General features: G+C 38.5%; 1 protein-coding gene across 1 annotated transcript; it reads right to left on the bottom strand.

Moving 5' to 3' along the window:
• Positions 1-211: 211 nt before the first annotated feature.
• Positions 212-11,323, bottom strand: LOC140245159 (uncharacterized). Its single transcript, XM_072324757.1, has 7 exons — positions 11,303-11,323; positions 10,221-10,470; positions 7,220-7,285; positions 5,851-5,892; positions 4,478-4,650; positions 2,430-2,565; positions 212-306 (listed from the first exon to the last, which is right to left on the bottom strand). Exons 1-7 carry the CDS (start codon positions 11,321-11,323, stop codon positions 212-214), a joined length of 783 nt encoding a protein of 260 aa, XP_072180858.1.
• Positions 11,324-15,351: the final 4,028 nt, after the last annotated feature.

The raw sequence follows: 15,351 nt of genomic DNA, 5'->3' as shown, positions 1-15,351 counted from the left end.
CAAAGGAGAAAGATGTGCATCACATAAGCAATCACTTTCACGAGTTAAAGACGTCAAACCGATGGCAGCTTGCTCATAAAGTAGCCACCTTAAATACAAACAAAAAACAAACAAATAAATAGATAAAAAAGATAAAAATAGGGAAATACATAAACGAATAAATAAATGAATAAATAAATAAATAAACAAACAAATTAACAAGTAAACAAACTCACTGATTTCGAAGGCAATCTAAAAACTTCCCGAGGGTAGCAAGCGCATCTTGACTAGGAAGTGACGTCATGTAGTTTCCTATCAGGGCAATGCCTGCTGAAACATAGTTACGGATAAGAAAAGAAAGGTATTATGGTCAATGGCTAGCAGACCTTCCAACTTTGTAATAATCCATCATTGGTACTCATGCTGAGATATTATTTTGTTTGTCGTAGAGATTGTCTGAAATTTATGCAACCACGTAAAGGACATGTCCACCTTGATAAACACGTGGATGGAGTGAATGCAGTATATAGTAGAAAACATTAGTGACATTTTGGCGGAAATCGGACAATATGTTCAAAAGTTATAAATTTTAAAGCATCTGCGCAGTAACTGCTGGACAAGAAGACTATTACAGAGTATGATGTCATATGGGTATCATGAGGAAAATATAAAGAGAATTTCACAAAATTCTGTGTTTTTTTTTAAAGTGCACATTTCCTCAACTTGTCACTTACATAATTATGTTAAGGATAATGTTATTCCCCTGCCATGCCTGCCTACTGAAAGAGGCAAGTCAAGTGTTGTTTTATTATTCGAGAAAAGTTAAAATATATGTTGAATTTTCTTCATATTTTCTTTATATAGTTGTGCACATGTGAAATCACAAGCTGTAGTAGTCACTATCGTGACTATAGAATATTGAATAAGTCTAGTAATCCTGAAAGAGGAGGAATTCTAGCCCTGCCCAGCTCTCCTTGGAGAAGGTCGCTTACTGTTGTTGCTGTTGCTGTTGCTGTTGTTCATTTTATTTCACTTATTTCATTTCCAATTATGCAGAACATTACATACACAAAATAATACAATATCAATACAATGTAATAAAAAAGAAAAACACGTGTAATTAACAAACCACGCATCACATAAGCAGATGAAATTGAATTAAAATCAAAGTTGGAAAAGACGTATACTGAAAAGCCAAGCCTGTAATTTGCAGTCTCCTTGTGGAAAAAATAAGTAATTAACATCAAGGAAGCAATTTAGATATATATTAAAAAGTACACACACATACATCACGTACATACTTATACAAACAAAAGACGGACAGACAAACACAAATGCGCTCTCTTGTCAAAGAGAAAAAGAGAAAAAAAAAACAAACAGAGTAAAGGAAGAGAAGGAAGGAAGTTGTTACTGTTGTTGTCATGAATGCACATTCTGGTAGATATCAGATGTATTGTATAGTTGCTTTAATGTGTGCATGTATAGAGGTTGACCAGACTAGTGGAGAAGTTTCCATTTGGTGTAGCTACAGTACATGCTTGTGAAATCTAGAATGTTCTAGGAAGTGCCTATACATATTTGGCTATACACTGTCCTTGTAGCCCAAAGTGATTAGTTGTTATTTTAGATATAGGATGTTACGCACATAATTTGACAGTGAGTTATAGCTAGGGTTTCTGGAAGGCTCTTTAAATCAGAGGTATGTAGCCCCAGGTTGAAGAGAATTAAAGAACCTTCAAGAAAGGGTGAAGATAACTATATAAGCCACAGAAATTCTGAAGTAGGCAGAGTACCCAACACCTCTGCTCTGAGAGTTACTTTCACGTTCTTTTCTGAGATCATTCTCAGTGTTGTTGTTGTTGTTGTTATCAATTCATTTATGTATTTATTTATTTCTTTTTAGCCCATAGGGTTGTCTCTTTGAACCCGTATATCAGAAGAAGCACCTGGTAATGGTGGTGTAATACAAATTTCAGAACCCTCAGAAACAGGCAACATATATCGAAGAGATTAATTTAAGATGGTAATTAGCATATTCCTGATGATGATGTTTCGCGCTAAAGAATACAAATGACTATTCGCGTAGGCCGCAATGGGAACCAATTCTAATGAGATGAAAGTTTATAAAAGCCACCACCAAGACGAGACGGTTCAACACACTCTCGATCTTTTCGGGACAGAGAAGACAAAAAGGCAAGATGGTTATGAGATCTCGTCATCTCGACCTTTTGTGGTCCCAATCTTATCTTCTCTCCTTTTCGGACCCGAAAAGTCGAAAAGACCAAATCAAGGAACTCATCTTCCTGCCTTCTTCTTGGACCCCAAGAGGTCGGGAAGACGAGATCTCATATCATGCCTCGTCTTCTTGCCTTCAGTATAGGCCTCAGAAGTCGAGAAGACGGGATATTTCTTGACGGCAACACTATCATCAACCTCCGTACAACACAGACCTATTGAATACTGATTGTACGATCTTGCGTGTGCTCCTTTTCTCTCCAAGCCACGCCCCTCGTACACGTTCCCGTCTCCACCAATCAGAAAGTTGTATCCTATGTCCCACCAGCCTCTGGTGTCCATGTGAAAATCCTGGGAAAGATAGAAAGAGCATTGAAAAACAAATGCACCCTCCAGAGGACAATGTTTCTTCACGTCAACGTGCACGGATGCACACATTTCCCGGTTTTCCTTTAACACTTGTGAAAGTATACCTAGCGATATGCCATGACTCAGAGTACTGATAAGTACATAATTTATCAATTCTTCATTGGAACATGTTCTCTTATTTTCAGCATCGTGTCGTCATGGTGATAGAGAATAGACTACTGCATTCTATAGCAATCAAATACTAAGATCCCAGACTTTTCCAAAACAAGACGGAATTTTCGGACCATATCAGCGCTATTATATCTTATTTATTCTACTTGTTTGTATACTGCTACCACCAAACTGGATTATAGCTCACTGACAGTAAATAAAGTCAATAGACAAACAAACAATGAACTGTCACTTAATGTCAGTGATTGGCTAAGTAAATTAATAAAGCGTTAGACAAACTAACTTAAACAATATTCTTCAACCGATAGGGGACAACTTGTGTTGTATATGATCGTGGGGAATTATCAAACTATTTCGTTGAGTGTGGTAATGTATATCATATATGTATATATATATATATATATATATATACATATATTAAGTAGTAGGAAACATCTGAAGAAATATGAAACAGCATATAATTCTGAGAGGAATTACAGTTTGATGAAAATAGGTTTGGAAACGGCTGAGTAATACAAAATAAAAGCGCGATCCTAATTAAAGGTGAGTCCCACCTTTTATTTGGGTCGCTTTGTTTTACTTTGTTTTTTTTAATAATTATGTCAGCCATTTCAAAACCAATTTTAATCAAATGAAATTAGACTTCCTATGAGAGTTGTATGATCTTTAACATTAACGATAACAATGGTTTCTAAGTATCTTGCAAAAAGTTAAAAGCTGAATCCTCACATTAACCGATACTATTACAACCAAGAGCATTAGGTCATAATAAGCTCAAACCTGGACATTTCTGGTAACAACATGATATGTCTTGAATAACATACTAAAAGTCTTCATAAATCCTCCATGAGCGTTTTCCGCAATCCAAGATGGCGTCCAAAATGGCCGCCATTTCCTGAAAATCTTATAACTTTTCAACCAGTGAGCCCGAATACCAAATTTTGAATGTCTAAATATTATGTTTTGAAGCATGAAGAACTCAATGAAATACATATTAAGAGATGATGACGTACACAAGTGCCGTAATCCAAGATGGCGTCCAAAATGACCGTCATTTCCTCAATATCTTTATTACCTTTCAACCAGGCAACCCAATACAAAATTAAGTGTCTACATCATGTTTTAAAACACTCATGAAGAACTCAATAAAATACATGTTAAGAGATCTTGACTCACAGAAGTTCCGTAATCCAAGATGGCGTCCAAAATGGCCTCCATTTCCGTCTTGAATTACGGAACTTGTGTGAGTCAAGATCTCTTAACATGTATTTTATTGAGTTCTTCATGAGTGTTTTAAAACATGATATATTATGTAGACACTTAATTTTGTATTGGGTTGCCTGGTTGAAAGGTAATAAAGATATTGAGGAAATGACGGCCATTTTGGACGCCATCTTGGATTACGGTACTTGTGTGCGTCAACATCTCTTAATATGTATTTTATTGAGTTCGTCATGCTTCAAAACATATATTTAGGCATTTAAAAATTTGTATTTAGGATAACCTGGTTGAAAATTTATAAGAATTTCAGGAAATTGCGGCCATTTTGGATGCCATCTTGGATTGCAGAAAACGCTCAACGAGGATTTATGAGGACTTTTAGTATGTTATTCTAGACACATTCCTGGAGTTTTCCTGTAAAAATCAGCTTGTTACCAGAAATGTCCAGGTTAAAACTATATACTCTTGGCCTATACGACGGTCGTATCTTGCTGACATTTACCTGTATTCCCCGCACGGCAGATTGGCACGTATACGCTGACGCGCACGCAGGGGTAGCGGTGTGGTGAATCAAAGCATACGGGGTGGGCGTGTTCAAGGGTTCTGTATCTACCGCAGAGCGCGCACCCCATTCTGAACGGCTTATTATCACAGGGCATTCATCATCTGTGTCCGCTATATAAGTGAAGGGGGGGGGGGGATTCAACAATATGTGAGTATAGACTATCGTCCACGTTCATGGGTTTACACATACTGAGGGCATAATTTACCATTTGCAGATGAAACAAAAACTCAGCAATACTGCTTCAAAATAGTTCTAAAATGTGAGATAGGAATAGAAACAACCAATATAAAACAATGAACCAGTATAATCAATGTTAGATATACAAAAAGTGAACAATAGTTGCAATAGAAATGTTTTCAGACTAAAACTTCTACAGTTATAGTAAAATTAGAAAAATATTGATATCTCCTTATATTTTAGGCTTTATTGCTAAAATTATATATGGTAGGATGTTTTGTGATACAACTGACCTAAACATTATGCTTCAAAATGTGATATCTTGAACATCTTTTTTTTTTTTTTTTAAATCACTGCTCCGAAAGGTAAACAAGGACCTTTATTATATCATACACACACATGGGCCCTACACACACACACACTGACGTTTATCTGCCAGCAAGACATCTGAGCAAAGTCAAATACAGGGGCGGATCCAGGAATTCCGTAAAGAGGGGGCGCCTTTACAACATTAGAGGGGTGGGGCGCACGCCAACCCACTATTTTCTTTTGTTTTGACAAAAATAAAGAGCGGGCGTGCGCCCGGTGCGCCCCCGCCTGGATCCGCCACTGAAATATATAGGAAGGTTCTTCTGCATATAGGTCATTTAAGGTATCAAACAAATCACAGAGGATATGAAAACACACGAGAAATAATATCTTTGTACATCTTCTGTGTTTTTTTTCTCTTGCCAAAGCCATAGGGATTTATATTTAGAAGGAATATTTTTTAGAAAGATGCAACAAGTTTAGTGACTAGGACAGTAACAATAAGTATATAGAACGACATCTAGGATGACACAACGTACGCTAGGCCTTTTCTAGCTGGAAACGATATCCAATTAGGATGGAACAGTCAGGCCCTATCCTGAAATTTGTGTCACCAGGCTTTATTGCCTCGACTTTATTGATCGATATGTAAATCGATAGCGCATGCGCACTTCTTTGGAAGTGGCGCATCCTGTTAAATACACTCGTGCAAAAATTCAATGTCTACAAGCTGTGCTATTATAGCGTATATGTCCGGTAGTAATAGTCTTTTTAAAATATCTTGTATCCAAATTTTGTAGTCGTATATCTGGTGATATACTTACTCATGTCGCTTGGGCTTGGTGTTAAAGCAGTCCCAGATAAAGCTGCAAAATATAAAAGACGTTATCGATAGCAGTGCGAATTTTGGAAGGAGAACAAAGAAATGCCGGCAGAAAATTCATCATCAATGTGTCGACACAACAGGACAGGAAGTTCGAGCAAAGTCAGATATAGCAAGATTCTTCCGCATTTTGTTCATTAAAGGTGTTGATTACAAGCACGAATGTTATGAAAACCTTAAATGAATCACATCGTTTGTAATTGCTGTTATGTAAAGCAACAGAAGTTTAGAGCACTAAATTAGTGCTCTAAACTTAATGACCTTACATAGCATAATGTATATTATAGCAACAGCTGATTAGGACGACTTCTCGGGTAATACGCTAAAACATCCAAGCGGCAAATTATAGATTCCTTTCAAATTGATCTGATTTCTAGCGCTTCAGACACATCGAGTGATTGTATAACGATACGATACGACGTATGGATATGAGACCATACAGACACATCGTCTGGATATACGATCCCCGCATGGTAGCATCAGCCCTCGCGCTCTGTCACGTTTCACTAGAAGCTCATGAATATGCATCAATCTCTCCCTTGCGCAGTATGACGTTTTCGTGGGCTTTGCGCATTGTGTGCTTACATTCGTTTTTGTAGTTCGTGAAAAGGGTCGCCAACATGTACATATGGATACGTAGTATCAATATAAGGGCATTCATACACATTAAAACGTCTTATTTTTCGGACATACGTCGTATAACAATCCAAAAGTAATACATCCACACGAGAACAGTCTGACAGGAGTTGATTTTGTTTTGTCGGCTTCTTGTCTTCACAACAGAGTCCAAAGTACAAATCATCAAGATAATGAACACAACATTCAATTATTCTTCTTTACCGGAACGTGTTTAAAGAACAAATCATGAATACTAGTATTCAAGTATACGTAGACATAGGCCGATACCTCTCAGAAATTCAGTAGATCGCAATGTCAGAGTGATGCCCTTATTCAGAATGGCTTCGGTTGTCTGTCATCAAGTTGTTGCATCGCAAATATGTTTTAGTTGTATAATATTTATGCCTGATGGTGTATAGCAAATCTCAGTTTATAGCTGTAGAGGAAAAAACTGCTGCTGAAAAGTGCTCATCCTGTAGTGACGAGTCGAAAGAGACCCGATATTTGGATCTTAAAAGAGTCAGAGGCAAAATGACAAACGTGGAACAGACCTCGTCGGAATGTACTTGTTGTGTTATAGTCTTATATGCAAAATTTACAATGTTTATATTATTCTGCCTCTGACGAAGATTCTGCTAGGATCAAAAGTTCAGGCCCCTTTTGACTCCAGTCGTATCTGATGACGTACTTACTTATGTCGCTCCTGCTAGGTGTTGAACTGTTCCCAGGTGAAGCGGCATGTTGTTTTACGGCCGTTACTGTACAGGAGGAATTTAAACAAGGAAGCGAAACCAGCATGTCATTCTTAGTGTAATGACGTCACGACATACTGACAGAATCGAATAAAGACAGGCTCTTCCGTACGAAGGCGTTAATCATCAGTTCTACAAAATTAACGGGTTAGGTGTACATTTATCACTTTTACCAAGTCAATAACTATGGATGCATCTTGAACATGTTGAAGGGATTTTGTAGTTTTGGTTGAGATGCGATTCAGATTTTAGCTTTTTGCAAGATAATTAGAAACCATTTGTATGAAATGTTAAAAAGCATACAATCTTCAGAGGAATTAAAAATCTCTTTGATGAAAATCGGTTTTGGTGGGATTGAAAGATGGGACCCATCTGATATTAGGACCACTTTGTTTTACTTTGTTTCTTGACATCTCAGACATTTCAAAATCGATATTCATTAAATAAAGTTTTAGAATTGTTTGCTCTTTGATATTTCATGTAGGTGGCTTGTAATTGTCTCGCAAAATGTTAAGACCCAATCTCAACCAAAAAATGATACCATCCCTATAAAGGGTATATAATTCGTTGCAATTTTGTTAGTCAAGGTTTAGTTTATTTAACGCTGAACAGTTCTTCAACAGTCAATATCAACACGCATGAATTGCCATAGTTCGTACCAAGTCCTGAAATTTCTATTTTTTCCTCTGTTCGAAAGCAATATGCCCCAACCTCAAATAAATCCAGTTGATCATTATTTTGAAATTATCATTAGCCAAGAACAATATTGTGCTTTTTACCTTTAGAGCTATATATACATACATATATATATATATATATATATATATATATATATATATATATTATTCAGTCAGTTTTTTAACAGCTGTTAGACGAGGACATCATTATCTCACATCATTTGCATATTTATATCAATCTTTCGATTACTGTTTTGCAAATTTTTGCCAATATTTAGGAATTTCATAAATTCCCCAATCTTTATCTGATTTTGATCAAATTTTCGCTGTTGTGCTTGAATGATCTTAGTCTTTCTTTTCAGACAACCTTTAACACTAACTGTATATTACTGGTCCGAAATTCCCCTACACCAAGATTACTCTTTTAAGGTCTTTGAGGCTTGCATGAAGAGACAAAACCATTGCTTAGATAAAATGTCATTCTGCAGGATACGGTATACGTATAGCGTATGATTATGATTGTAATCGTCTGGTAGAGGTCTATAAAAGTAATATTGAATCAAATCAGAAGTTATTATTCGTTATGGCGATGTTGCCATAGCGAATAATAACTTAATGGCACCAACTCCCTTCGTGGATGTATATAGAATATAACCTATCAAAGTTTCTTTTTTGATTTTCTTTTAATATAGTTATGTCAGTCATTCTGCGCCCCACATCTTTGTCTGACTTTGAATTCACTTTGCGCTTGGTGGTCACACAGTCCACAAGACACTATTGATTCCAACTCATTCACGTGATCCAGGGGCATAATGTTGGCGAACATTGTATATTGTCACATTTCCTGTTTTTGTTCTTTGAATAAGATGAACTATCAAGGGTAGGGTTAATGACGTAGCTATCAAGGTGACAGTGTTAGTTGTTATGTTCTGTGTGAACGAAATGCCTCGTCTACTATTATTAAGTGTCTACATTGTATGCGTTACTTATTGCACATGACGATAGTTTTCAATCGCATCGTAACCCTAGCTCTACTTGCTCTTTGGGGTCACCATTTGGTTGTTGTGGGAAAGATTTTGAGTATAGAATTGCACACATATACTTAAAAGTTTAATGCATAGTGGATAGTAATTCGTCTTTGCACCACCAATGTTTGATTCAAAATAGGTACATGTGTCCATTTTGGCAAACTTGCCGAACTTCCACGCAGCTTTATGTGTTATGGTAACGGAAGATAATATTTTCCCTTCTTTATTTTGAGACAAAAAAAAAAACTACTTCTTCATCTTGCCATTTTCGTAATTGTTTGGTAAGACAGTTATACAATGTCTGTAGCAAATTTCATTCAAACATATTTCTGTTATCCAAAGTCAAAGAGCAGTGAAATCTATATTTTGCTAAATGATGGAGGAGTCCATGGTTTCAGCAACAATAAAGCACATTTAAAGACTCCCACAATCATAATTAGTGCATGCAGGAATCAAGAACTTTACTTTTAGTATCAGTGATCAATGTTATGGGGCTACACGCACTGGGAACATCACTGTCTGTACGGATTGACTTGGCAGAGGAAGGCATAAGTATTGACTATAGGAAGTTTAACCCGTCCTTTAATTTCCGATTGCTCAAAGTTTGGTAAGACCGACATTGAGAACACCAGTTCTCATGATGGGGGGGGGGGGGGGGGGGGGGTTGAGAGAGAGAGGGAGTGAGCAGGAGAGCTTAAAGGGAATATGTACAGTTCTGGTTGAGGTGACGATTTAGCTTTAAACGTTTTGCGAGATATTCAGAAACCACTCTTTGAGATGTCAAAGAGCATACAATTCTATAGGGGTATCAAAAGTTTATTTGATGAAAATCGGTTTTGAAATGGCTGAGATATCCAAAAACAAGGTGAAACAAAGAGATCCTAATAAAAAGCGTAGCCTGTCGCCTTTTATTATTATCATTTTTTTTTTTGGATAACTCAGCCATTTGAAAACCAATTTTCATCAAATAAAGGTTGAATCCTTCTTAAAATTACATCCTCTTTTATATTTCATAAGAGGTTTCACATCATCTCACTTAGGAATGTTATAAACCCGAATCCCCACCTCAACCAGTTCTGCACAGTCCCTTTAAGTGTGTATTTGTGCGTGTGTAGAGAGAGCGGGGTTCAAAATAGAGGATAGGTAGATAGATGAATAGATAGATAGATAGAAAAAAAGAGGGTGAAGGATAATGCTCGGGACGAGAGGTGAGGTATGCAAAGAGTAGTTTCATACCAGTAAAATATGTGACTAGTCCGACGATCACGATAACGAGTACGATGATGACTACCGCGATGCAGGCTATCGTTGATCTCTCCATCCCTTGTCGGTCCTCCTCCTTTTCGTCCACGACTGACGCCAGAACATCCCCATCATCGTCCGGGCTGCCGAATATCTCGATTTCGAATGTTGTCGACGTCGGCCTGGATTTGACATCGGGATCCGACGGCGGACGAGTGGCGCCCGCCTCGATGAAGTCATTCTGCTACAATGAGTGACAAGAAAGAACATGAAAAGAGATAAAAAGAGTAGAAGAAGACTGGAAAAGTAGCTGATTTCTAAATTTTGTTTAGGACCCTTTTTCATAACGTCATTGCCATCTTGCTCAAGGGCATCGACAGAGTTAATTTAGTTACTAGTAATCTATCAATATTTAAGAAAATGGCACATGTTTAATGTAAGTTGAGTAGGCCTTATTCAGTGATGTTGCAAACAATACGAAATCGGTGCTAAGCCATGTAAAGTAAAAAAAAAAAAAAAAAAAAAAAAAAAAACCCAAATATTTCCAAGTGCTTTGATTTCTGCGTTAGTTTTTCTAAGAGATTCTCGTTAGAGATAAGCTGTGTTGTCAGCAGTATATATACTGTCATTAAAATCATGAAGTTGAATAGGATTCCTCGCATATAGTGGCTACGTAAAATGAATAAAAACCTACATCAAAACGTATTAAGATTGCGCAATCTTATCTATTCACTGACAAAGGAATAGGATTCAGCGAAAAAGATTTCCCCATGTTAGAGGAAAAACCCGAAATTGAGCATGTAAAAGTTTATCGAATTTAGACAGGAAGTCGGTCCAAAGGTCACAAACAGACAGCGAATTTAAAGCGATTAACTGTGTTGTAATTTGGGACATACACCCATACACAGCATAATAGCGTTGTCACTCTTAGAAGAGTGTATGGCGCATATATTAAGTTCGGAGTTTTGGATGATAACAAAACTGTAAATTGGATAGTAAACTGGTGGTGTACCATGTGCACAATCTACAATCCATCACGAGTCATTATGACGAAGAGGCAAGAAATTAATGCTTACCACTTTCTGGTGGTTTGCCATGCTAAAAGTTAGCAGCGATGGGTGAATGAAACTTAGACTTGTAGGAGACAACTGGCTGCCCTCTGAATTATTCCTTGTGTGAACACAGACTCACTGAAAGATAGGCATTCTCCTGTGTTGCAAGTCCACAACATTCAGATGTTCCAATCGATTTATGTCCCATTCACGAGAGTCGTTCAAACCTAGATTCCCTGGTGCCACGGAGGTGATATCTCGACAAATGTTAGTAATGGCGGTACTTATATTACAACTGTCATGACTGGAAGAATTTGTACTTCGGTGTTATCGCGGTGTCATTGTTGTCATGCGATGTTTTGCTACAGCACGTTTTATAATACAGGATTCCCCAATACAAGAACAACCTTACGCTCACCCAGTCCAAGCGAAACTGCTCGAGATCACGATGTTTTCAACTTCTATACGGCAGTATCTGTACGAGCGATGCTTTTAAATTTGTTCGTTGAAGTTAACTCTACCATGGAATTTTATACATGTTGACTTTAATCTATGCAAACATTCGTTTATTTAGTTTAAAGGACAATACATATAAGAGACTGGTCAAAGTGTTCTTCTTTTGCCACATTTTCTCCATCCCCAAAAGGAAAACCGAATTTGTATTATACATGTATAAATAATAACAATAATAATAATAATAATAATATACATATATATCGAAATGATATGACGAAAGAGAAGATGTTGCATATCTTGGAACTATTTTCCCCTTACACACACACACACACACACACACACATATATACATATATATATATATATATATATATATATATATATATATATATATATATATATATATACATATATATATATTATATATATATATACATATATATATATATTTATATATATTCCTCTGAAAGTTGAATAACCAAAATGAAAAATTACTTTATGAGGCACAAGCATGTGAATTACTTTTCTTGTTTCTTTTTATTGTTCGCTTTCCTATAAACGCTCCTGTAGAGTATTTGTTTTCTCTTAATGTTGAACTTGTTTGAAATAGATATTGTGTTTTCCCAATCCGTTTCATTTCAAAGGGTGAGTACGCCATTTGTCTTATGTCAATTAAGCAGTTTATACTTCGGCTTAGCTTTCAAAACGTTGCATTGTTTATTTCACTTATTCATTTGTCTGTTTTGTTTCAGGAGGGTAGCTCTGTTAGTGGCTACAAACACTGATATTCTCAGAGGCCCTGTTTTGCCTTATTACTATAATTACTCTAAGTGCGTTCTTTATTTGTTCATATTATACTTTCCAAACTTGCCAAGTATGCACGGAAGCGCTAAGCACAACAGCAGTTGTCAAATAATATATATATATATATATATATATATATATATATATATATATATTTGCAAGTATTGTACAGTGTTTAAATGAAACAAACAAACAAAAAGTATTATTAATCATATATAACTATATATATATATATATACAAAATATCAATATCTGCCTTAACTGCGGAATGTTCGGCCCTTGTACGAAAGTAAATATTTACTTGATAATCTTTCAAAGTTTGTCCCAGTTTGCTGTATGGTATACTGGTATCACTCGTGATCGACTGTTTTGTCTTGCTGGTTCACTGTGTTTGATGAGATTGCTAACCAACTGATATCATGACACGCACAATCATTGGTAGTTATCTCCTTGTTTGGTAAATGATTTTGAATTGTTATGCCGACATGAACAGACTTGACTATTCAGATTTTTTTTTTCTGATTCAAAGGCGAGGCGAGTTATCATAAGCTCCATCTAACAACAACAACAACAACAAAAAGGAGATATCTCTATTCTGCATATGGAAATGCAAAGGGCTTAGCTCTGAAGTATCTTTTTGGTTGTTATTCGATCCCTACATAAATGTCAATCAATGTCAATGTCAATAAAAATACAGTATGATACACCTCACCTGAGTCTACATCAGACGAGTCAAAGAAAAACTTTACCCCGGATGGATATAAAAATAAATGAATTCTATTGTGAAAGTACAAATTCACGTGAGTCGCGGGATTTCCTCCGGTCAAAGGTTTGGTGAATCTCCTTGTTCATCCATTAGCATGGCACAACGTGCAATTGCCAAAGGCCGTGTCACACCTTTCCGGGCAAGCCTTGCGAAGAACAATTTTTACTACCCGGAGGTCCCCGCAAATGACCCACACATGACAGTACGTAGCACGTGTCTCACCCGTGGTCGCCCGGAGGTGCGCACGTAAATCCTTTTTACCTACAACCATGTTTAGGCTCTGTCACACTTTTACGGGCAAGCTACGCGGGCCTGTTGGGTGTAGGGATTTTCCAGCATTAATTTCTGAGGGCGGACAAGGATTTGGGCGAGTCAGTGCATGTGTCTTACTTGCTGGACGCGTTCTACTTAAATTCTACTTGCTGGTATACTGTGTGACCTGTGTGCCAGGCAAGTAGGGGCTGACAACTCAGTGAAGAATTCCTCTGAAGGAATGGCAGAAGTCCCAAAGAATGTCATTATCTTGGCTGCATACGGGGACTGCGAAGTACCTGCGTGGGAGTTGCCTGCGAGGTGCTGCTAAGGGCCTCCTACTGGCGTTCTGCGTGTACCTCTGCGGGCAATCCCCGCTACTCACCCGGAAAAAGTATTGGTCATGCTCAAAACTTGGCTGCGGGTAAACCGGACTTGCGTGCGCACCTCCGGGCAACTAAGGGCGAGATACGCGCTACATGTAGGTACTGTCAGGTGCGGACCAACTGTGGAGAGTTCCGGGTAGCAAATTTGTTTTCCCGCAAGTCAACCCGCATAACTTCCCCATATACAGTATGACAAGGCCTTGAGCATGCTCAAAACTTGTTCCGAGTGACTACGGGGGTTTGCTCGCAGAGGTACACGCAGAACACCAGTAGGAGACACTTACAGGCAGCATCTTGCAGGCAACTCCAACGCAGGTACTTCGCAGTACCCGTAAGTCGCTCGTTAGAGAAAACGGGTCGGGTTTAAAGCTCTCACGCAGGTCACAAGGAATACACGCAAGTAGAAGGTAAGTAGCACGCGTCTAGCAGGTAAGACACAAGTGCAAAACTCGCAAACATTCTTGTCTGCCCGCAGGAAATTTTGCTGCGTGCTGGAAAATCCCTCCTCGCAACAAGCCCACGTAGCTTGCCCGGAAAGGTGTGACACGGCCTTTAAAGCCCTGTCACACCTTTCCGGGCAGGCTACGCGGGCTTGTTGCGTTTAGGGATTTTAGAGCATACCGGACAATTTCTGAGGGCGGACAAGGATTGGGGCGAGTCAGTGCATGTGTCTTACTTGCTGGACGCGTTCAAAAATTCTACTTGCTGGTGTACTGTGTGACCTGCGTGCCAGGCGCGTGGGGGCTGACAACTCAGTGAAGAAATTCCTCTGAAGGAATGGAAGAAGTCCCACAGAATGTCATTATCTTGGCTGCATACGGGGACTGCGAAGTACCTGCGTAGGAGTTGCCTGCGAGGTGTGCTGCTAAGGGCCTCCTACTGGCGTTCTGCATGGACCTCTGCGGGCATCCCCGCGACTCACCCGGAAAAAGTATTGGTCATGCTCAAAACTTGGCTGCGGGTAAACCGGACTTGCGTGCGCACCTCCGGGCAACTAAGGGCGAGATACGCGCTAGGTACTGTCAGGTGCGGACCAACTGTGGAGAGTTCCGGGTAGCAAATTTGTTTTCCCGCAAGTCAACCCGCATAACTTCCCCATATACAGTATGACAAGGCCTTGAGCATGCTCAAAACTTGTTCCGAGTGACTACGGGGGTTTGCTCGCAGAGGTACACGCAGAACACCAGTAGGAGACACTTACAGGCAGCATCTTGCAGGCAACTCCAACGCAGGTACTTCGCAGTACCCGTAAGTCGCTCGTTAGAGAAAACGGGTCGGGTTTAAAGCTCTCACGCAGGTCACAAGGAATACACGCAAGTAGAAGGTAAGTAGCACGCGTCTAGCAGGTAAGACACAAGTGCAAAACTCGCAAACATTCTTGTCTGCCCGCAGGAAATTTTGCTGCGTGC

The sequence above is a fragment of the Diadema setosum genome, chromosome 22 (assembly GCF_964275005.1).
Source record: "Diadema setosum chromosome 22, eeDiaSeto1, whole genome shotgun sequence".
Classification (NCBI taxonomy): Eukaryota; Metazoa; Echinodermata; class Echinoidea; order Diadematoida; family Diadematidae; genus Diadema; species Diadema setosum.
The sequence above is the reverse complement of the archived record's forward strand: the minus strand, read 5'-3'. Positions and strand labels throughout refer to the sequence as shown.